General features: G+C 40.0%; 1 protein-coding gene across 1 annotated transcript in view; it reads left to right on the top strand.

Moving 5' to 3' along the window:
• The window catches only part of CDH23 (cadherin related 23), a 671,672-nt gene that overhangs the window by 403,392 nt on the left and 244,332 nt on the right, over positions 1–23,948 (top strand). Inside the window, exons 13-16 of the mRNA XM_069981852.1 lie at positions 9,230–9,294; positions 11,484–11,721; positions 12,990–13,095; positions 15,113–15,240. Of these exons, the coding sequence (XP_069837953.1) occupies positions 9,230–9,294; positions 11,484–11,721; positions 12,990–13,095; positions 15,113–15,240 (537 nt within the window). The remainder of the gene's footprint in view (positions 1–9,229; positions 9,295–11,483; positions 11,722–12,989; positions 13,096–15,112; positions 15,241–23,948) is intronic.

The following is a 23,948-nucleotide window of genomic DNA, read 5'->3' as shown; positions in this document are numbered from 1 at the left end:
ACCAGACCTGACCAATACCGCCATACTGAGACTGGATAACACCCCCATACCATACATGACCAATACCGACACACTGTGACTGAAAAACACTGCCATACGGGTAAATACAACCCTGCAGGTATACAGGACACTACAGGTATACAGGACCCCAAAACTATACACTACAAGTGCACGGGACCTCCACAAAACTATATACTACAGGTATACAGGACCCCAAAACTATATACTACAGGTATACAGGACCTCCACCAACTATATACTTCAGGTATACAGGACCTCCACCAACTATATACTACAGGTATACAGGACCCCAAACTATACACTACAGGTATACAGGACCCCAAAACTATACACTACAGGTATACAGGAACTCCACCAACTATATACTACAGGTATATAGGACCCCAAACTATACACTACAGGTATACAGGACCTCAAAACCATACACTACAGGTATACAGGACCTACACCAACTCTATAATCCAGGTATACAGCACCTTCACCAACTCTATACTACAAGTATACAGGAACCCAAATATACTACAGGTATACAGGACCTCCACCAGCTATATACTACAGGTATATCGGACCCCAAACTATACACTACAGGTATACAGGACCTCCACCAACTCTATACTATAATTATACAGGACCCTCAAACTATTTACTACAGGTATACAGGACCCCCGAACTATATACTACAGGCATACAAGACCTCCACCAATTATACACTACAGGTATTCAGGACCCTCAAACTATAAACTACAGGTATACAAGACCTCCACCAACTATACATTACAGGTATACAGCACCAACTATATACTACAGGTATACAGGACCCCCAAACTATACAGTACAGGTATGCAGGACCTTCACCAACTGTACACAGCAGGTATACAGGACCTCCCTCAACTATACACTATAGGTATACAGCCCCCCCAACTATGCACTACAGATATGCGAGACCCCTAAAAACTATACATTGTGGGTATACAGAACCCCTCCAACTATGCACTACAGGTATACACTAATTCCACTGATTAACTCAGATGAAACAATACCTTTAGCTTGGCCTCCTGGGCACCTTAGAACAAATCTAATTAACACACTGACACTTTATACCCGGGCAGCGCCGGGTACATTTTCTAGTTTATTATATAATTAGCCACTGTTAAACATACCTTACATTAAATGGTGATTATTTTTATTTCTCTTTTTAACTATATAACCTCAATTATTTTAGTTTTTCCCATGTCATACTTTTTATAGATCACTTTAAAAGGGTTATCCAGCGCTACAAAAACATGGCCACTTTCCCCCTACTGTTGTCTCCAGATTAGGTGTGGTTTTGAAACTCAGTTCCATTAAAGTAAATGGAGCTTAATTGCAAACCACACCTGAACTGGAGACAAAAGTAAGGGGAAAAGTGGCCATGTTTTTGTAGCGCTGGATAACCCCTTTAAGCTTGTGCTGGGTGCAGTAGGGGCAGAAACCAATGAATGATGCAGAATCACTTGATGTATCAGCACTTTTTCTCTCACTTATTACACAGCACAGGTCACCACATTGTTCTACCACAAAAGCCAGTCTTCTTTAAAAGGAGTTAAAGTTTTTTTGTGGGACTTTTAAACTAATGGCCTGTCCTCGGTAAAGACCATTGGCACCCACATGATAAGCTGTTTGGCAGAGCCATAGCACCCAGATGGACACTATGGATGGAGTCAGAATCCTTGGTCATAGATGCCAGTCCCTGCCTCATTTTCTAGCTCATTGACTCTTATTTAATCTAAAAAGTACAACTGAAAGTTCATTTTTCAAGTTTTAAGTATTATCCATTTTCCCTGGGCATCATGATTATGTTACAGAGTACGGTGAGCAGAATATTTTTTACCTTACTGAAATACTCTGATAAATGTCTTTGTTTCTGAGTGAATTTTCAGATCAAAAGCTAAGTCCTGTAAATACCAGCTATTTATGGCAATGTTCTCCAGGGAATTAACTGTCATGTAATCATTCTCACCTCAGAAGATCATTATGTGCTAGAGAAGATCTTATTCACCTACAGTTATTTAACTTTCATCTTTAAGGGCTTTGAGGCATTTCACTCCGAGCTGTTCGCAGCTAGCAAGCCCGTTTTGTCGTGAATAAACTGTCCAGCAAGAATCATACTGACATAGCTTCTCTGTAATGTATACATTATACTATCTGGCTTCAAAGGTTTAAGAAAATACAGGAAAAAATTAGACAGGCATTGGTTTTCTGTGTGTTTTATTTAAAAAATAAATAAATAAAATAGTGGACTCACAATAATTCCAACTTCACAAGTATGTTAAAATATGTTGACACACCTTTGAAATGACACAATGTTTTCATTGGACGGCCATCATTTAACTGCAAAAATAACAGATGTTATTATAAAATAACAGCCATTTTTTTCACAATTATGACCATTATTTGTCGTTAAATGACGGCCAATAAAAACACTTGTGATTTCAATAGTGATTGAAGCTATCGTTTGTATACAAAATAGCAATAAAAAAAAGTAACAAATAAGTTCCACATTCATTTTTCACCTGCAAAAAGTTCTAGCAAAAATAAAAACCACACACACACAAAACACCCTCGCTGTATAAAGGAGGAAGGAACAGAATGAACTGTTTGCTGTTCTTATAAAAGAAATTTCTCTTAGGCAAAAGCAAAGCTGTGGTGAGACAGTAATGTGAATAGAACACTACAACTGATACAACTGTCACTGGCACACTTATTAATGTAAAAAAATTATAAATCTTTATTTTTCATAATACAAAGAAAAAAACATATGTCCTAAACCTGGTTATGTTACCAGTTGTTTAAAAGAAACCAATCGGCAGGATTGTGCTGATATGGTTCCTTACTGCCAAGCATACAGTACCGACTGCTGTGCAGCTCCCCAAAGCTACCAGCCACAGCTGCAGTGGTAGCTTTACAGAGGGGAAAAAGAAATTTAAAGGGGTTGTCCAGCGAAAATCTTTTTCTTTCAAATCAGAAGTCAGAAAAGTTATATAGATTTGTAATTTACTTCCCATACTTATCAGCTATTATATGTCATGCAGGAAGTGGTGTATTCTCTTCAGTCTGACACAGTGCTCTCTGCTGACATCTCTAGCTGAGACAGGAACTGTCCAGAGCAGCAGAGGTTTTCTATGGGGATTCCTATGTTTTATGGCAGTCCTAGGGCGGCATCCAACTTCTCCAGACACCGGGAGTCAAATGTTGATAATTAACATGAACCCGAACAATTAGGCAAGTGGTTCGGTTTTGTAGAACGTTGCTGAACACGAACAATTCAGCAAGTCTGCTTTAGGGTAGCTTCACACATACTGTATCGCAGTCGATTTTCTGCTGTGGATCCGCAGCAGATTTGACTAAATGAATGAACACAGCATCGAATCTGCACCCTTAAATCTACTTCGGATCCGCAGCAGATTTTACAGTGCGGATTTGATGCTGTGTTCATTCATTTAGTCAAATCTGCTGCGGATCCACAGCAGAAAATCCACTGCGATACCGTACAAGTGAAGCTACCCTTACAATATTTTCCATTATCTGTAGAGTACTGTATGATGAGTTGCCCACCATGTAAAAGATGGTTCTTCCAGAGAGAGGATAAGAAGGGGAGCAGTGGGGATAAGACATGTGATGTTTGACAACTTCTACATCATCATACAGGAGAAGATTAACACCACAAGCAGAGTAAAGCATCTGAGACTGGCTTACAAAGGCCTTTCAGCTACAGACAGTACATTACTAGGTGACTAACCTTACAGAATGTAAACCATTTACACATAATAAAACCCTGTTAAGGCTGTTTCTGTTTGCTGGACATGTTAGTCTCTGTTGTTAATGTTGCTTGGCAACAAGTAAAATAGTTTGGACTGCCCTCTGAAGCGGAGTGTGTGTGTCTATTCAACAGTTTTGACTGTCTCCAGATGAAGTGTGACCCCAGAATTTAGGATGAGGTTCTTTGCTTGTCCAGTTTCTCATTTATTTGTTAGAATACAGCTGTAACCCTATAACATTTTGTGCTCTGCACAAGCAATGAGGTCATATAAATATTGATCTAACATGCAGAATTATTATTCACAAGCATAATTTCTAGACATTTTAGACATGATCTTAAAGGAGAAGTCCGGCCAAAATTAATTTTTGATATGTTGTTACTTATGAAAAGTTATACAAATTTCTAATGTACATTAATTATGGGAAATGCACATATACTGCTATTTCCCTTAATTTAGTAGATCAGGAAGTGTTAGAAATATCTCTGAAGAAGTGACGTCACGACCCAGGGTGTAATTCCTATGGAGTGTCCAGCAGGGGGCGCTCTCTATATAGAAGTCTATGGGACTTTATTGTTTCTATGGGTTTCTATGTAATGTAATGTAGTGTAGTGTACAGTGCTTTATTGAATGAATACATCTATGGAATACTTTGGGGAGCAAGTGTCCTTGCTCCCCAAAGTATTGCATAAATGTATTCATTCAATACATTCAATACACAGTAAGCCCGCCGATCCGCCGCATTTCCGCCGAATTTCCGCCGATCCGCCACACGCTGATCCGCCGCATTCCCGCCGATCCGGACCATATACATTGAACTACAGCTCCCATCATCTGCTTCTAGTATGAACAGGTGATGGGAGCTGTAGTTGGGTAAGGGATATCACATGCCGCCGGGCGCAGGGGGGAGCCGCTCAGTACACAGGAGCGCTCCCCCCTCCTCCTCCTCCTTCCGTGATAACTTCCGCCTATACCAATGCTGACTCCCTGCCTGGCCGCCGCTCTCCGCTCACATATACCGGCTCCCGGCATCAGCGCGGACACCAGGATGCATCGGGAGCCGGTATGTATGGGGGGAGAGCGGAGAGCGGCGGCCAGGCAGGGAGTCAGCATTGGTATAGGCGGAAGTTATCATGGAAGGAGGAGGAGGAGGGGGGAGCGCTCCTGTGTACTGAGCGGCTCCCCCCTGCGCCCGGCGGCATGTCATATCCATTACCCAACTACAGCTCCCATCACCTGTTCATACTAGAAGCAGATGATGGGAGCTGTAGTTCAATGTATATGGTCCGGATCGGCGGGAATGCGGCGGATCAGCGTGTGGCGGATCGGCGGAATGCGGCGGAAATTCGGCGGAAATGCGGCGGATCGGCGGGCTTACTGTGTATTGAATGTATTGAATGAATACATTTATGCAATACTTTGGGGAGCAAGGACACTTGCTCCCCAAAGTATTCCATAGATGTATTCATTCAATAAAGCACTGTACACTACATTACATTACATTACATAGAAACCCATAGAAACAATAAAGTCCCATAGACTTCTATATAGAGAGCGCCCCCTGCTGGACACTCCATAGGAATTACACCCTGGGTCGTGACGTCACTTCTTCAGAGATATTTCTAACACTTCCTGATCTACTAAATTAAGGGAAATAGCTCTATATGTGCATTTCCCATAATTAATGTACATTAGAAATTTGTATAACTTTTCATAAGTAACAACATATCAAAAATTAATTTTGGCCGGACTTCTCTTTTAAGTGCTATACTTCCTCTCTAACAATACTTCCTATACAAAGCTTGATGAACTGAACATTGTGCCTTTTTGGTACTGTAGTTTTACATACACCTTGCTTCTTTTTTTTTTTTTTTTTACCTTTCCTTATATCTGTATTTCAGGGTCAATATTCTAGTTGTTCTGCAGCAACAACCTCTTCATACAAAAGGGAGGGGGGAGGGGGGATCTTTTTTTTCTTTACACAGTGTGATCATAGAAGAGACTGTGTTGCCACTAAAACTACTTGTATGGATTTCTTCCAGTAGAAATACCTTGATCCATGACTGTAGATGTATAGAACAGTATTAGCTTTGACCATTTACACACAATAGTCATTTGAAATAATGTTTAATATTAAAGTAAAACAGGTAAAACACATAAGGTAAAACATTTTCTGTAATTTCTATTGTTGGGCTGGGTTCACACTATGTATATTTCAGTCAGTATTGTGGTCCTCATATTGCAACCAAAACCAGGAGTGGATTAAAAACAAAGAAAGGATCTGTTCACACAATGTTGAAATTGAGTGGATGGCTGCCATTTAATGGCAAATATTTGCTGTTATTTTAAAACAACGGCTGTTATATTGAAATAATCGCAGTTATTTACTGTTATATGGCGGCCATTCACTCAATTTCAACATTGTGTGAACAGAGCCTTTCTGTGTTTTCAATCAACTCCTGGTTTTGGTTGCAATATGAGGACCACAATACTGACTGAAATATACGTAGTGTGAACCCGTGAACTGTATATTGTATAACAGCATTACAAGGTGTCTTTACCTTCTGGCTGTAAATGTATTAGAAATTGCTCTTTTTTATTTACTAGTATCTCTTCCATTAAGAATCTAAGGTATCTCATTACACAATGTCCTCATAGCCCATTTCCTGCTATATGACTGCAGTGTATCGTCATGCTCATTTACTGCTCGAGTATGCCTCAGTGACTCATCGAATACCTTTCTCCCATAGCTACACCTGCTATAGAGTGAATCATTGTGTACGTTAAATTAGTAATTGATTCTCAGATCAGTATTTCTCCATAACTCATCCAATTACTAACCTAACAATTGATTAAATGTACTGGTGTTCAGCATACACTGTACAGTGTATCTAGTGTCCCAAACCACAGTTGTAATTCTTCCTATGCAGATCATACAGTACATTTTATAAAATATTTTATAGATATGTCAATCTGTCTATTATGTTGGTAGAATCATTTCAAATTCTTGAAAAAATCTACAAAATGAAATCATTTAATAGACCCGGCTATTTATCGAAGATATGCCCCTGGTATACAACACAGAAAAGGGGCAGAGTCGTACGCCCGCCATAAGCCACGCTCGCCTGATGGCATGGCCTCCCCTGTTCCTAATTTATTATGGTTTACGTAGGTGTAAACCAGGGATGGGGAACCTTCGGCCCTCCAACTGCTGCAAAACTACAATTCCCATCATGCCTGGACAGCCGAAACTATGGCAGAAATCTACAACTGCTTAAGAGCAAGCATAGATTTCTGCGCAAGCCCTGTAACAGGAGCAGGTCCCTCTGGATTTACCAGTTCACAACATATATTGGATTGGATTTTAATTACCCCCCCCCCCCCCAAAAAAAAAAAAAAGACATGCATGCCCACAAAGGGTGTTTAAGAAAAAACAGCTGTCGGCTGTTTTTGTTTATTAAAACTTGTGCGCGACTTCAGTGGTGTATAAAAGTTGCAAAGTTTGCACAAACCTTCAATAGACGTGTTTTAGCAGAACATGTTAGAGCAGAAGGACCTGAGCAGATTCATATAGTTTTTGTGGAAAGTTCCAGAACAACATAAAATTATGTATGATAGCTCAGGGCCCTTTTACACAGAAAGATTATCTGACAGATTATCTGCCAAAGATTTGAAGCCAAAGCCAGGACTGGATTTGAGAAGAGGAGAAATCTCAGGCTTTCCTTTATGACCTGGTCTCTGTTTATAGTCTGTTCCTGGTTTTGGCTTCAAATCTTTGGCAGATAATCTGTCAGATAATCTTTCTATGTAAAAGGGCCCTTAGGGTCCGTTTACACAGAAAGATCATCTGACAGATTATCTGCCAAAGATTTGAAGCCAAAGCCAGGAAAGGACTATAATCAGAGATCAGGTCATAAAGGAAAGCATGAGATTTCTCCTCTTTTTAAATCCATTCCTGGCTTTGGCTTCAAATCTTTGGCAGAGAATCTGTCAGATAATCTTTCTGTGTAAACGGACCATTATAGTAGGGGACTGAACAACACAAGACAGGGGCAGCCCTCTGGCACCCACCCCACTGTCCCTGCCTTCTTTCCTCAATTGCCCTAGGCAGCACTGGACAACTGGGCGGCAGTCCCTAACTTAAATAAAAGAAAATGGAACAAGACAGACAGACAAATAACAGAATAGATCAGGCAGTACAAAAATGTGTCCAGAATCAAAGTAAAAAGTCAAAGCCAGAAAGTCAAAATGTCAGGGAATAAATGCAGCAATAATTGCTAGGTCAAGAGGGAAATCAGGGTCTGAGGCTCTATCGCAGGCAAGGAATAAACACAAGTGTAGGATACTTATGGGACCAGACAGCTGCCTGGCGGCACCAGCCATCAGTCAGCTAATTGCAAACAGCTAACACCTAATGCCGATCAGTGGGGGTTGGTGATGCCGTGGCTACATCAAAAGGGACTGTTGTCAGGGTGGGCAACTGTGGGCAAAAGGCTGATCACACGATCCAGCAGCAGTGCGGGTTGGGCGTGCAGATAGTTTTCTAACAATCAATATGTATAAACCTATACTGTTAGCTGTCAATTACTTATTGGGACAACCCAAATGACTCCTTAGCCAAGAATGAGCAGAGAATGACATTGCAAGTTATAGAAGTTTTTCCATAAACCTATATCTATACATGGCTTTTTTGCTCTATAACAAGCTGCCTACAGATTAGACTGCATTTTTTACAGATTCAATTTAACCTAGTACCTGGTTTATCAAATAGAGAGACCAAGAGTATATGGAGGAATTTATATTACATGACTTACTTGTTTTCTGACTGAGAACATATTTGGCTCTCTATAAAGTTATAGTTCTATAACTATATTTACAGGTAACAACAAATATTGTTATTAAGGGCTTTTCCCACATGAAGACATATCCAACAATAGAAAATTGATGGCTCATCTCAGCATAATACTTTTTTCCTGGGAATAAAAATTTCAGTTTGTTTTCTACCAGGTCATATAATTTTGTGTGTTGCCTTTGAATGCAGCTGGTTTCTCAGTTGCAGTGTACCTACAGTATAATATAATTCATTTAGCTTAATAGTATGGGCCATTTATACAAAACTAACATTCACCAATTCCTTAGCAATACTGGTCATCAGCTACTAATGCTTTAATGGATTATGCAGCCGGACAGGCATTTATAATATGATTACAGAGAAAACATGAATTTATTTAACATAAAACCAATAGTTATGCAGCTAGAGCTAAAATGAGTGCAGAAACCTTGTCTTGGTTAAGCAGTTCTGCAAAGAGGAATACTGCAAACCATGTAGTGCGGTAGGCAACTGAAGACCACATTTGAAAAGGGCTCTGTATGTTTTGTACTCAGTAGTTTTTTTTTCGTTTTTTTTTTAGGCTACAGACAATGATGTTGGGTCATTTGGAAAAGTCACCTATTTATTCAGTGATGATCCAGACAGGTAAGAGTTAAACATGCCCAAAAATAACAATGTGGCTTATGGCCTCCTTTACATACCTAGATCATTATTGTTTGATGTTTATGTCGTTGGGAGGGGGGGGGGGGTCAATGACAAAAAATGGTTCAAACACCTTGACTTAATTGTAGTTTGTGAGGTTTTTGGACTGGTTTCTGGCACTTTACTGCATAAACAGCACAACATGCTGTGCTATTTGGTTTGAGTGGTATTTTAAGGAGTAAAATATTCTGGGGAACAAAAATATAGGGGGACATGTATCATCCGGCGTACGGATGATTTTCGTCGGAAAGTGCCGATTTGCGTATTATTAATTTATTCACAAATGGCCGATTTGCAAGTAAAATATTTGCAAATCGGCACTTTCCGCCGAGTACGCCGGGGGGCGGGGAGGGGGTGTGAAGGGGGCGGAGCGGAGGGCGCGGACTCACCATCCGTTCCGCCAAAAGATACGCCGAAAACCTACTCCAGTCCTCAGCTGGCGTAGGTTTTCGGCCGAGCGCACGGGATTTATGTAGAGGCAATCCGCCTCTACATAAATCCCCGTAGCGCTGGAGATGCGGGGATATTTTTAAGTCCGGCGTAAAAACCGCTGGACTTAATAAATGTCCCCCATAGTGTATAGGCATTCATGGACTATAGCAGTCCATGAGGGAGGCTGCTGCAGCCGCTGATTGGCTGAACAGACGATGCTCAGCCAATCAGCGGCTGAAGCAGTGTTCCTGCTGCAGCCGCCTATAGAAGAAGAAGTCACTTAACCCCCTTCTTTCTGGAGCGTGTGCATTTGGGTTGGCATTTTGACCCGAACATTGATGCCACAAAAAAACTATGTGTGAGGGCACCCTAATACAGACAAAACTATAATTGAAATATTTGCATCTTTTTACCTCCTCCTGGTTTTGGACACAAATACTGACTGAAATACTTGTGTGAACCCCCAATGCAGGAAAATTTAAGGGTCCATTTACACAGAAAGATTATCTGAGAGATTATCTGCCAAAGATTTGAAGCCAAAGCCAGGAACAGACTATAAACAAGGCACAGGTCATAAAGGAAAGCCTAAAATTTCTGCTCTTTTCAAATCCATTTCTGGCTTTGGCTTTAAATCTTTCGTAGATAATCTGTCAAGTAATCTTAGCTTGCCTGATAAATTCCAATTTCTGTGATACTGTATAGATAGCTTGGTCATAGTTTGACATTAAAAATTTAAAAACACCTTATAATTTGTATTACATGCTATGCAATGGACTGTGTTATACAATGTGTGAACATAGCCTATTAATACGGGCCAACATTTTTAATGAAGGTTTTTAAAGTTCATGCTATAAAGAATACAGATTGTTCTGTAGTAAGGAGGGTCTTACCTATTAGCTGCAGGAAAACAAAAAAAACACTAATTGATCACTATCCAGAATGACAGCAGTGTATACTGTGCCTGAAGGTCTTTAATCCTGCTTTATACAATGTGTTAATGCAAGTCATGTTAACATATGAAACATATACACCCATTATAGCAATGCCAATGAAATGTTAATGTATAATGTTGATCCTTTTAGAATAATTGTATTTGCACACTACTATATATATAAATCCGTCAAGGGATATTGTATACACCTTCACCAAAAAAAGATGAAAAGAGATATATTACTAGTGGGTAGCACTGGTTAATTACCAGTAAGTCACCAGGTGCCACTGGCAGCAGAATGTAATTTCACCAGTTTAATTCAAAACTATATGATATAGCAGAATTACGTAAAGTACCAGAGTAATGTAAACACTATATTTCCCAGAGCTACGTCATGTATGCATCTCCAAATGTCAAGGGTAGTTACATAGATCAAGCAGGGCAGCCATCCTCACAGTTTTTAGCTTCCCAGCCACTTATAATCATGCACAAATCAATATAAAGTATATAGTAAAATATAGATAATAATCCCTAGGAATTCTTATGTCTAACTTTGTTTGATTTAATATAACATTAATATGTGTATTTAGATTTCATAGTTGATATTTTCATGTTTAAATTGTTTACATTGGAAAGTAAAGAAAAAAAATTGCTTAAGAGATACTGAACAAAAGACAAAAAGGTAACAATTCCATGTAGTAAAGGGAGGGAATATATGCAGCCATGTTTTTTTTGTCATTTTATATGTATTTTGCTCTTCTCTATGTAGGTTTTCACTAGATAAAGAGACTGGTATTATCACCCTTATTGCCCGGCTAGATTTTGAGACAACTCAGCGCTACACCCTAACAGTGATTGCCAGAGATGGAGGAGGTGAAGAGACAACAGGTCGTGTGCGCATCAATGTTTTGGATGTCAATGACAACGTACCCATTTTTCAGAAAGATTCTTACCTTGGAGCAATAAGAGAGAATGAACCATCTGTGATCACAGTGATCAAACTTAGGGTAAGGAGAAGATAACACAGGAAAAGTTTTCTATATTTCTTCTTGGCTCAGATTCTGTTTTCTTTTTTTTTCTCCGTAACATTTAAGGCCAAGTTTGCTGATTATTCACAACAGGTTTTAACAGCTCAATTGAACCTTTTATGCATATTAATCACCCTAAATTAGCAAGAATAGTAAGTAACATACTGCTTCTAATCAGCTACACACAAAGTCCAATTGGTAAAATTTCACTATCAAGCATGGCCTCTTATTGTCTTTTTCCAGCAGCCTCATTCTCCTGTTCTTATAAAAGCCACTGGGTTTTTCAGCTGCAAGGACACAGTAATAATAGGATAGTCCAGCTGGGTCATGGATGTGAATATCTAATGAATTATAATAAAGCTTGCACCTGGCCTCAGGCTTCTTATCAGTTTCTCCTTTACCAATGGAAAAATATTTAACACTTTTAAAAAATGTTCACACGAGTGTTCTTTTTTCATAACTGTATGTCTTGATGAGAACACGTAAATAAAGGGGTAGCTTGTCCCTAAAAATCAATAGGATTTATTGATCTCTTTTTAGGCGTTTGTTTTACATACAACTACTAAAAAATGTTATTTTTTTGGACATGCTCTAACATAGACAAAGATTTGTTAAAAATATATAGCATATGGAAACATAATGATCAAGTGGTCTGTATATGGAGAACATATTGATCTGTAAGGCCCTTTCACACATCAGTGTATTCTGCCTACATTTGTGGACCTGAAAATGTGGGCAGAATGTGCACCCAGTTATCTCTATGGCCCCATATACACATTCATGTCTATTACAGATCTATGCTGGGCCTGTGGTCCATGCTGCAAAAAAAGAAAAAAAAAAGGGAAGCTATTTTGCGGCCCACACTGGCAGCAAATATCACCTATAATAAAGGAAGGGGTCCATGCTAATAGGGACAGGTTGCAGGTGCATATTCATAGTCCTGTTTATATTTCCGGGTCAGCAGCTATGGGCAGGACTACCGATGTGTGTAAGGGTTCTAAGGTGTCCTAGCGATTATTCTTTCACTGTGAAATTGGTTTGAGTGGTGGAAACTTCATGTGGATCCTTATGACATTGGATGCTACAGTAGGGCCTTTGTGCTTCTCTCTAGGACTAACGGCCCTAATTTGGCCCTAGTGTAAATATACTTTTTAAGTTAAATATCTTTTGAAACTAACTGGAAGTATGGATATTAGTCTATAAAATATTAAAATCACTGACTAATATTATTGTGCGCTTATATCTAGGCAACCGATGAGGATTCCCCTCCAAATAATCAGATCACTTACAGCATTACTGAGGCTTCAGCCTTTCGAAATGTTTTTGAAATTACAATTTCTGAAGGTTATGGAGGTGAGTGGGAATAGTCATGACATATAATGCTTTCTAAATAACTTTGTATTAAAAACTTTTAAATACTGTTGTATCACAATTTACTCTACTCATGTTATATAACTTGTTTGGGTCATGAGCTTCCCATGTATATATATACATATATACAGATGTAGCCTGTGTTAACTTGATCACAATGACGCATTTAACTCGACACTCTAATTGACTTAACACAGCTCTCTGACACAATTGTTGCGTCAGGGATCATGTTAACCCTGGCTACATCTGTATATATATATATATATATATATATATATATATATATATATATATATTTCTCAAGATGTTCCCCCTTTAAGGGTATGTTCGCATACTTTTGACGCAATGAGGGGTGGCTAGATAGCAACTAAATAATTACTGCAATGAAATGGTGCAGTAATGCAATGAAAATACATATGTGAACAGCATAATAGAAGGCAATAGGAGTACAGATTAAATTGAAGCAAGTAATTTCTACCTTGTCACATACAGTGCCATAGAAAGTTTGCAAACATTAAAAAGGCAAATGCATATCAGGATAACAGCAGATGACGGGAACACTACTGTATATAAGGGACACTATAGTTTTACCATTGCAAATCTTCAAACATTCCTGCCATTTCAGAAAACCTTTCATAATAAGCTATACTGAATGTGCATGAGGAGCAGCACTTTGCTTCATCTCTAAGTTTCAGTTGTCCTTGGGCTGGTGGGTGAAAACTAGGCTCGTGCTGCCATATACTGTGCAAACACAGAATCTGGGATCCTACTGCCATATGTCTCTTTAATACAGGAACAACATAGAGAACATTATAAAGCAGTAGTGATCTGTGAATCAAGCACTGGTGTAAGCTTTAATAATCACTGTAAACTTCTATAGTCTCTCTTCAGTATCTTTGTCTGCCTCTGAATCTTTCTAGCCACTCACACACAAACACACTGAATTCTGAGGGCAGCATGATCTTGATCCTTCTGTGAGCTGGTGGCTCATCTTGTCCCTCAAGAAGTTTGCTCCAAAGCAGCCACAAACCAGAACTGTGTTACTTCATGTTACTTCACACATTCGACAACTCCACAATGAATGTCTCCTACTACCCAAGCCCTATTCCAATGCCCCACTCTTCAAATTCCTATTCCTCTTAGAGCAGGCCCCCCTCACAAAGGTCACAACTACTATCATATACATCCCCTAAGCCTAAAGGTCCCCATACACTTCATACTTATGTTGGGCATACCCGCTTGACCGTCTTCGGGGATCTTTTGAAACTCCACCAAAATATGTGTTGACTTTCAAAGATTGTATTAAGTTTTTGTGATCATTAAATGATATGTACATTACTAGAAATAGTTGTGTATTACAGTTGTCTATTGTGTATTATTCTAACCATATGATAATCTTAACCCTTTCTTGTCCTGGGGTCATTGATTCTTCAATGCCCAGGTCATGATTGGACATCAGCTTATGGGATCATAATGATCCCATAAGCTGATGTCCGAAGGTCTGCCTCCTCTCCGCTGTCTCCTGCCTCTGTTACCTCCTGACCCCCCCCCCCCGCCGGCTTCCGTAGCCAGTAAAGCGGAAGCCTGAGGCTTCTGGTTTCCATGGCTACCATCAGGGCTCTGCATCAGTTCGCAGAGCCCCAATGGACACCGGAGAGAGAATTCTCCCTCTGTAGAGGGAGAATTCTCTCTCTGGAGCCCTATAGATTCTGCGGTCTTGCTGATCTGTAGGGTTAACTCTCAGCACCGAAGTGCGGCTCTGGTGCTGAGAGGTGCAACTGGTCCCGGCTACCACTAATAGCCGGGACCCGCCGGGGATGACACAGGCGCAGCTTGTACGCCTGTGTCATCCTAGAGCATTAATTAACGTCGCTGCAGCAACGGTCATAGGCTGCAGCTGAGTTAACTAACAGTGGGGTGGCGGGAGGGGGTTAAGTATGGTTGTTAAATTATGGTTGTTTTCTTAATATTGATTTATTAATATTTTCTCTATTTTTAGTGATAACTGTGATTCGACCTTTGGATTATGAACAAATCCCCAATGGAGTTATAACATTGCAAGTTATGGCAAAGGACTCAGGAGTACCACCTTTAAATAGTACTGTACTTGTGAGCATTGAAGTCTTTGTAAGTATCTATTATAAGAATCACTTCAATAATGTGATATTGGTTTTTTTGTTAGTGTTTTCCCTTAATTGTTGCTCAGACCTCAAAAGCATTCAAAAGTTATGACATGTCTGTCTAACATCTCGATAAATTTATAATGCTGCTTTGTTTACAAGGGCATCTAGGCATGAATCAGTGTTGTTCTTAAGTTGTCTTAAATTTTTTTTTTTTATTATTATTATTTTTTTAGATCAGTGTGCTGGCTTTTTATTTTGAGGGGGAAAAACACCTAGGTTTCTACAAGACAAACTTTGACCTATTTATAGTATCTAACTACTTGATTTATACAGTTAATTAATTATTTAAATTATTTAAAGGGACTCTGTCACCTCCAACCAACCCTGAACCGACTCCGCTCTTAACCCGCCGCGGTCTCGGGTGCGGCATGTGGCCGGGGCCGTGGCTATTAGCGGGCATGGTCCGATCGCCGTGCCCGCTAATTAAGTCTTCAGATGCAGCTGTCAAAGTTGACAGCTGCATCTGGAGACTTACTGCAGCCGATTCCCTGGTGTCTAGTGGGGAGATCGCTCCCCCGTGATGTTGTCACAGAGGAGCGATCTCCGTGTCTGGTGCCGGCTGGGGTCTGCGCTATAATGGCGCTGATCCCGTCTCGGCATTCTATTGCCTTTGGCTGCAGCAGCTAAAAGCAATAGAACACTGATCTCATCAATCTATGCTGTATAACTATACAGCATAGATCTCAATGAGAGATCAGTGTGCATATACTAGAAGTCCCTTAGGGGGGCTTCTAGTATATGAGTAAAAAAAATAAATAAGTGTAAATAAAAAAGTGTTGTTCATAAAAAGCCCCCTTTCCTAATAAAAGTCAGAATCACCCCCCTTTTCCCATTTTTATAAATAAAAATAAATAAATAAACATGTTTGGTATCGCCACGTGCGTAATCGCCCAAAATATTAATTTATCACATTCCAGATCTCATACGGTAAACAGCGTAAGCGCAAAAAAATCCCAACTTGCAAAATTGTGCATTTTTGGTCGCATCAAATTCTGAAAAATTGTAATAAAAAGCATATACGCAAACAAGGTACCGATAGAACACATCATGGCGCAAAAAATTACACCTAACACAGTCCCATAGACCAAAGGATAAAAGCGCTATAAGCATGGGAATAGAGCGATTTTAAGGAACATATATTTGTTAACAATTGTTATTGGTTTGAATTTTTTTACAAGCCATCAAATAAAATAAAAGTTATACATGTTACATATTGTTGTAATCTTAGCGACTTGAGGAACATATATAACACGTCAGTTTTTTTTTTTTCCATGGGACACACGGCAGTGTTTTGCAGCATATTTTATGCAAAAATTCAGCCTGTCAATGCAAAGTACAATTAGTGACGCAAAAAGTATTGGCTCATGTGGGTATGTAGGTGTAAAAATGCAAATGCGATGGCCTTTTAAGCACAAGGAGGAAAAAACGAAAAACGCAAAAATGAAAATTAGCCTGGTCCAGAAAGGGTTAAATCCCTAAACTAAAGTAATCTTTAAGTAGGGTAAAGGATGCTGATTCAACATCTGTAAATTGTAGCTTTCTACTCCTTAATATTTCCCCGCAGTAAGCCTACACACTGGGCATGTGGATGCATAGAGCGGACTACTTAGCTCAAGAATATAATGGAGAGGACTACTTAGACTCACATATGACAGAGCCTCAGTATAATACGTAAACTGACCAAGGCAGGGTAGTAGGTATCTAAACCAAACAACTACTGTATCACAGAGGCATACCACAAACTAAAATCAATTTTTATTAGCAATTGTTAAAAAATCTAAAAACGCCACAATACATTTAATAACATCAAGGTCAGCCAATTGCTCACCTAGTGCAAACCGGGTCCCAATATAGCTAAATGGAGGCTTAACACTATTTTGACCGACAATGTAAATGATACATATTCACATACAACTAAGTATTGCAAACGGAACCGTTTATTATTATAGCTGATAAAGGCGGTTCACTAGGGGTTAACTGTTCCAATTAGCCATATAGTAGTAAAAAAATAGAAAGATATTCATATGCAAAATAGAAACTCATATGCAAATATAAAGAAATTCATATGCAAAATAAGGGCTCAAACTTGGTGGCAACACAAAACACAGTTAGATAAAGTGCATCTGTGTAATTTGATTAAGGTGCAATATCCCTCATATATCAATCCTGTATCAGTGGACAGCTGTCCATGCAGTGTTAGCCCACTAATGGCCAATGATCTCATTAGGGGACAGGGCTGTGGATGTAATCTATAAAGAGATTACATCCACAGCCCTGTCCCCTGATGCAAGCCCCAGCCTGAAGCGGATCTGCTATAATTTGAAAGGTGAGCGAGACTTCCTGGTTCAGAGTACAGGGCTGTAGACCCCGCTATGGAGACCATGTCCCTCCCCTTTCCCCCTCCCACCCAGTACAGGGAGCTCTTAATCCAAAGCAATGCTCTTAAACATAGAAACATAGAAGATTGTCGGCAGAAAAAGACCACTGGGTCCATCTAGTCTGCCCTTTTAGTATTTCCATTCCTATTATCTTAGTATAGATATATGTTTATCCCAGGCATGTTTAAATTCTGTTATTGTAGATTTAACCAACCACATCTGCTGGACGTTTGTTCCAAGTATCTACTACTCTTTCAGTAAAGTAATATTTTCTCATGTTGCTTCTGTTTCTATGTTTAAGAGCATTGCTTTGGATTAAGAGCTCCCTGCACTGGGTGGGAGGGGGAGTGGGGGAGGGACATGGTCTCCATAGCGGTGTCTACAGCCCTGTACTCTGTCCATGCAGTGTTAGCCCACTAATGGCCAATGATCGCACATTAGAAGGGTACAATACAATATCAGGTAAAAGATATGGCTCATCTGAGCCTCTTACTGTGCCCCTGCTATGGTAAGCAAAATGATGGTAGTATGGCTGCTCCTTTATTTGTGGCTTATAGCAAAGGAAAGCAAGAACATAGAAAGATAAAAAATTGCAGATCTAGAATTATGCTGATAATTATGCTGATAACTTAAGTTTAGCGTATGTTTTATAGGTGACAGAGTCCCTTTAAGTAAACATTTGATTACTTTTATTTACTTCAGTGTAATGTGTGTAAGTTTTCAGATTCATTTAAGACATTCTTATTATTGTCAAGGTAACTTTTTGCTTAGTACTGACCTTATGTTACACATGAATGGAAATATTTTACGGAGAAACTGAAGAGTCTCAGAGAGACTGGGCAGCTTGCTAATCTCTGATCAATTATGTGTTACTTATTGTAATTGTAACAGTTCACAGAGCAACCATTTCACAGCACAGCTGACAAAACCCATGGCAGGCCTGTGGGGGCGGGCATCTTGAGATGGATTATTGAAGGAGACTGGGAAAGCTTTGGTATCTGCACAAATGTTTGAATCCTCTTCAGAACTTGGCACGTTCAGAGCTACGTAACTGTGAAGCATTGATTAGTACTCAGTTGTGAGAGAAACCAACACAGCGATAAGCAGGCACAAAAATATGGATTTCTTAACTAAATTTCATTAAAGAGAAACTAGAAATTTGATTAACATTGAATTTCTAGTATTCACAAATGTAAGCGGCAGTGTTTTATAACTGTTTCATGGAGTTTGCAGTGAGAGACGACTTTGTGTTACTTGTCCCTGATGTTTAATGCTAAAAGGAATCTGTCAGCTCTGTCCCAGGTATGGCGCTGAAGATCACAGCAGATAGGTGCTAGGGTGATAAAATTCACCATACCTTTAGTTTTGCTGATCGTTGTTTGTACAGTTATAAAAGTGATGAAGTGTCATTGAGGCAGTGCTCAGCTCTAGCAGCACGCCACATTGCTTTCCCAACCCGAACTCCGCACAGTGATTGACATACAGAGCTCTATGCTGGAAGGAGAGTCCTGTATATCAATCATGCAGGGCGAGATGGATGGGAGAAGGAGGTGGGTGAGTATGAAGTACAGTTTTTATTTGTTATAGAAAGTTAAATATTATTATTAAGTAAACAGAACGCTTACAGTATAATAACCTATTTTGAGATATACAGCAAATAGTATGGTGTTAAACAATTTGTTTCCAATGCTTCAGAGCTGGGGATTATTCATGTAACTGCATTAAATGTTCCTGCAGCTCCTGTATTGAGCATAGTATAATCTAACACCCACAGAATAATATGGGGCCTCCCCATGCCTATGATTTTATAAGGAGGTATAGGAAATGCAACAGAAACAAAATTCCCTGGACGTCCTACGATGGGGCTTTTCTCCCCTTAAAGCATTGCCTAACAAAAACGTATAGGTATGTTACAGTGTGCATTGGTGCCTTGGATTACGAGCATAATTCGTTCCGGGACCGTGCTTGTAATCCAAATCACTCTTAAAGAAAAGCTAATTGTCCCATAAGAAATATTTTTTTATTCTGAATAGCATGTAAAACAGAACAATGAAAAACAGCAAAATATGTGATATTATAAGTTACTGTACAGTAATGAAGAGAATGGGAAACACAAGAGCTGACAGGGATTGCAGGGAGCATGAAGAATTGAGCAGGACATATGTGGGCACATACATGCAGCACTCTCTGTCCGGGGAGATAGGGGTTACAGCTATGAAGAGATTACATCCACAGCCCTGTCCCCTGATGCAAGCCCCAGCCTGAAGCGGATCTGCTATAATTTGAAAGGTGAGCGAGACTTCCTGGTTCAGAGTACAGTGCTGTAGACCCCGCTATGGAGACCATGTCCCTCCCCCACTTCCCCTCCCACCCAGTACAGGGAGCTCTTAATCCAAAGCCATGCATAACATAGAAGATTGTCGGCAGAAAAAGACTACTGGGTTCATCTAGTCTGCCCTTTTAGTATTTCCATTCCTATTATCTTAGTATAGATATATGTTTATCCCAGGCATGTTTAAATTCTGTTATTGTAGATTTAACCAACCACATCTGCTGGACGTTTGTTCCAAGTATCTACTACTCTTTCAGTAAAGTAATATTTTCTCATGTTGCTTCTGTTTCTATGTTTAAGAGCATTGCTTTGTATTAAGAGCTCCCTGCACTGGGTGGGAGGGGGAGTGGGGGAGGGACATGGTCTCCATAGCGGGGTCTACAGCCCTGTACTCTGACCCAGGAAGTCTCGGTCACCTTTCAAACCATAAGGCTATGTTCACACTACGTATGAGACCAGCTGTTCCGTGACCTGGCTGGGTACTCAAGTACCGGCTGAATGATCTTTCTGGCCGCAGGGCTCTAATGCAGGTGCATCAGTGCGCGTCTGCATCAGGACCTCCCACAGCACACAATGAAGCAAGCGGCCAGAGCCGCTCGCTTCATTGTGTGAACTAACAGGGTTTCCTGCGGCCGCAATTCACTGAATGTCAGTTATTTGCGGGTACACACGGCTGTGTAAACGCTCCGGCCGGGATCCCATAGAAATTTAGGCAATGTATCACACTGCATAAAGTACGTCCGTTGTTGCCGATGTGTGAACATAGCCTAAAACTGAAAAAAAAAAAACATTCTTCCTTTCTTGTTTCTGCAACAGTGGCAAAGCCAACTCTACACTGGATTGTTCAAATTACCATAAAATGGACACTGTATTGCATCCACACTGCCTGTTCCTTAGTTCTAAGCTTCGAAACAATGCTAAATACTGGTCCTAGAACCCTGTAAAGATTATAATAATACATTGTTTACATCTACAGTTATTTAGAAACAAAACTACCTTTGACTCACAAAGACGTATTCACTTTATGTCTTTGGGATTTAATTCACAATCTTGGCAATTGTATATGTTGTTTTTTAAGTTCAATAAATTGTACAGATGTACTATAAATCCCAGGATAGCCTTCCAGCCCGTGTTCCCTGCTGTTGGTTTGCACTTCGATAAATGAGCTTCCCATTTTAAGCAAGAAGAAGCAAATTTATTATGCAGGTAGTCATCGTCTCATAAGTCCACATGAACTCCCGATCATATCGCATGACTACTTCAGCCACTCAGCGAATGCAATTAATTTAATCTGACAAAGGCTTAGGGAATAGAAACATCTGACCTTCATAAGCTGGTTCAGTCGACAATAAAATGTGTAACTGGGCATTAAAATCACAGTCTGACCTCGGGGAAGAAAATAGACTTGTTGCTGAAACAAGCCGTTGCATCTGCAAGGAAATTATTGGCTTTCTTTTGTGTTTCTTCTGCCGAGACAAATTAACATTGGATTATTGAAATCAAGCAGGTAGGTGGAGATAAAGCAAAGAACGTGGGATGTTTGATAGAGTCTAAAAACCTCCCCCAAGTGCTCTTTGAAGAGCATAATCACTTCAGTCTAAAAACCTGACTTGAAAAGGTCACCGGCTTTTCTGAGACTGTATGTTGCTTTTTTAAAGTAGCTGTCAAATCACCTTTTTTTAGAATTTCTCACCAATGAATTTTTTTGTAGCACTGGGGGAAAAAGTAAAATGAAATTGAGAAGTGTGTGTGTGTGGGGGGGGGGGGGGGGGGGGGGGGAGGGAAGAGTGAACAAAGCAATGTACCAGAGTAAGGAGGTGTATGAAAAGAGGTCTTTTAATAACATTTTCTCTGTGCACAGTTCTATTGTATTTAATAAAGAAATGAATTTTTCATTACAGTATAAAAAGCCTTCTGTTCAACATGTTCAGCCAATAGCATATGACCTAATAACATGTAAGGGCTGTATGTCTGCAGAAGTGGAAGACCACACTACAAGTAACTGCACCTCTGCTCTGCTTGAACTGCACTTGTGATGTTCTGGCCCAGCTCTATGTTGGAAATGAGACACGATCGTCAAGGGCATTTTATGGGGCTAGGGCATTATATGTGAGAGTGTGTGTGTGTGGGGGGGAGCAGCACAGATGATCACTGGATCATTTATATAGGCCCTTGCTGCCCACAATTCCTCAGTTAGGCAGGTAGATGTTTGAGTTGACGGCCAAGTATTTTTAGACTGGTCAAATTACTCAATCAGCTGACGAGAAAGCAAATGCTCATTAATCAACTGATCACTGGCCACACAAGGCAATTTCAGTCTGTTTAATTGGTAATCCTTCTGCCTGTTGATAGTTTGTATTTAGTGGAATAGATTTGATTGTGTCAATAACTAGGTATGTACATAAAAATATCAAATAATAAACATCATAATAATAACATCAAATAATAAAATATGAACATCAGTGTGAATATCAGTTAAATAAGTTAAAAGGGTATTCCCATAGGGGAAAAAGGGATTCTCGCTCCCCTCTAGCCTGTTCACGGCTGCTCGAGGTGGAATAAAATTAAAAAATAGCCAGACTAAGGGTATTATTAGATGGCCTGATAATAAACAGTAAAGAGCGCCAATCTGCTAGATCAGCATTGGTTTACTGAGCTATTACACAGGCCGACTATTAGACAGCAAGGGCTGCACGAAATCATAAGCATGATTTTAGTGTAAAATAATAACGCCTCAGTAGCCTTCCCTGCTGTCTGCAGCTCTGTGGCCAGTGATTGGCTGAATGGAAAAGACCAGAACAGAAGGCAGAGCTGCATTTACTGGCAAAGGACACCCAGAAAGGCTATGTGCACACTGAGGAATTCTCGAGGAATTGAAGCAGAAAGTTTTCAGGCAGAATTCAAGCAGAATTTAAGCCCCCCATTTACTTCTATAGGATTCCTCTAGCAGATCTACAGCAGAAAATTCTGCTCAGAAATTCTGCAGTGTGAACAACAGAGCAGAAAACCCATTGAACACAATATGACTTTGCTCTGTACATATTTTACGGGAGGAATTTCAAGCTGAATTTCAAGCTGAATTCCTTGCCTTTTCCTCAGTGTGCACATACCCAAATGTTGTAAGTAGGGATGGTCCGAAACTGCCGAGGTTCGGGTTCGTATGAACCCGAACGCTCGGCATCAGATTCCCGCTGTCTGCCCACTCCGTGGAGCGGGTGGATACAGCGGGAGGACTGCCTGGAAAACTGGGATACAGCCTATGGCTATGGCTGTATCCCAGTTTTCCAGGCGGTCCTCCCGCTGTATGCACCCTCTCCATGGAGCGGGCAGACAGCAGGAATCATTACCAAGAGTTCGGGTTCGTACGAACCCAAACCGAACTCGGTTCGGACCATCCCTAGTTGTAAGGTAAGATAATATTTTATTAATGTATATAACAGTCATCAGCCGTTGGCTGTGCATCGCTATTATATGTAGCGATGCACACCTAATGCCTGATTTTTGTAGGTCTGAAGCTAAAGAAATGGTCAGAAATGATCATTTCATCAGCTGATCGTTCTCTCTATATTACACAGATGGCCTGATTCGGCTGATTATTGCTCTATGTAATAGGGCCCTAACAGTTTTTATGCAATCTACAAAGCTCTAGTTGACTTTGATAGGAGTAGTGTATACAGCTTACCGACTGATGCTATACAGTTTATGAACCTCCCATTAAATTAATTAAAGTTATGCAAATTGTGTAGAACAGCTGACTAGCTTTCCAACCACCCCTGGCAGCCGTAAACAGGCTCAAGGGGGGCAGGTCGCCCTTGATCTTAATATAGGTGTGGGTTCAAGTGTTGGATATAGAATGCCCCAAACAAGAACACCCCTTTAATTTGTGAAATGCCAGTTTTATTTTTAAAAAATATTACAAAATGATAGTTTAATTTTTATACA

This window comes from Dendropsophus ebraccatus, chromosome 8 (assembly GCF_027789765.1).
Source record: "Dendropsophus ebraccatus isolate aDenEbr1 chromosome 8, aDenEbr1.pat, whole genome shotgun sequence".
Lineage (NCBI taxonomy): Eukaryota > Metazoa > Chordata > Amphibia > Anura > Hylidae > Dendropsophus > Dendropsophus ebraccatus.
This window is presented reverse-complemented; position numbering and strand designations above follow the sequence as displayed.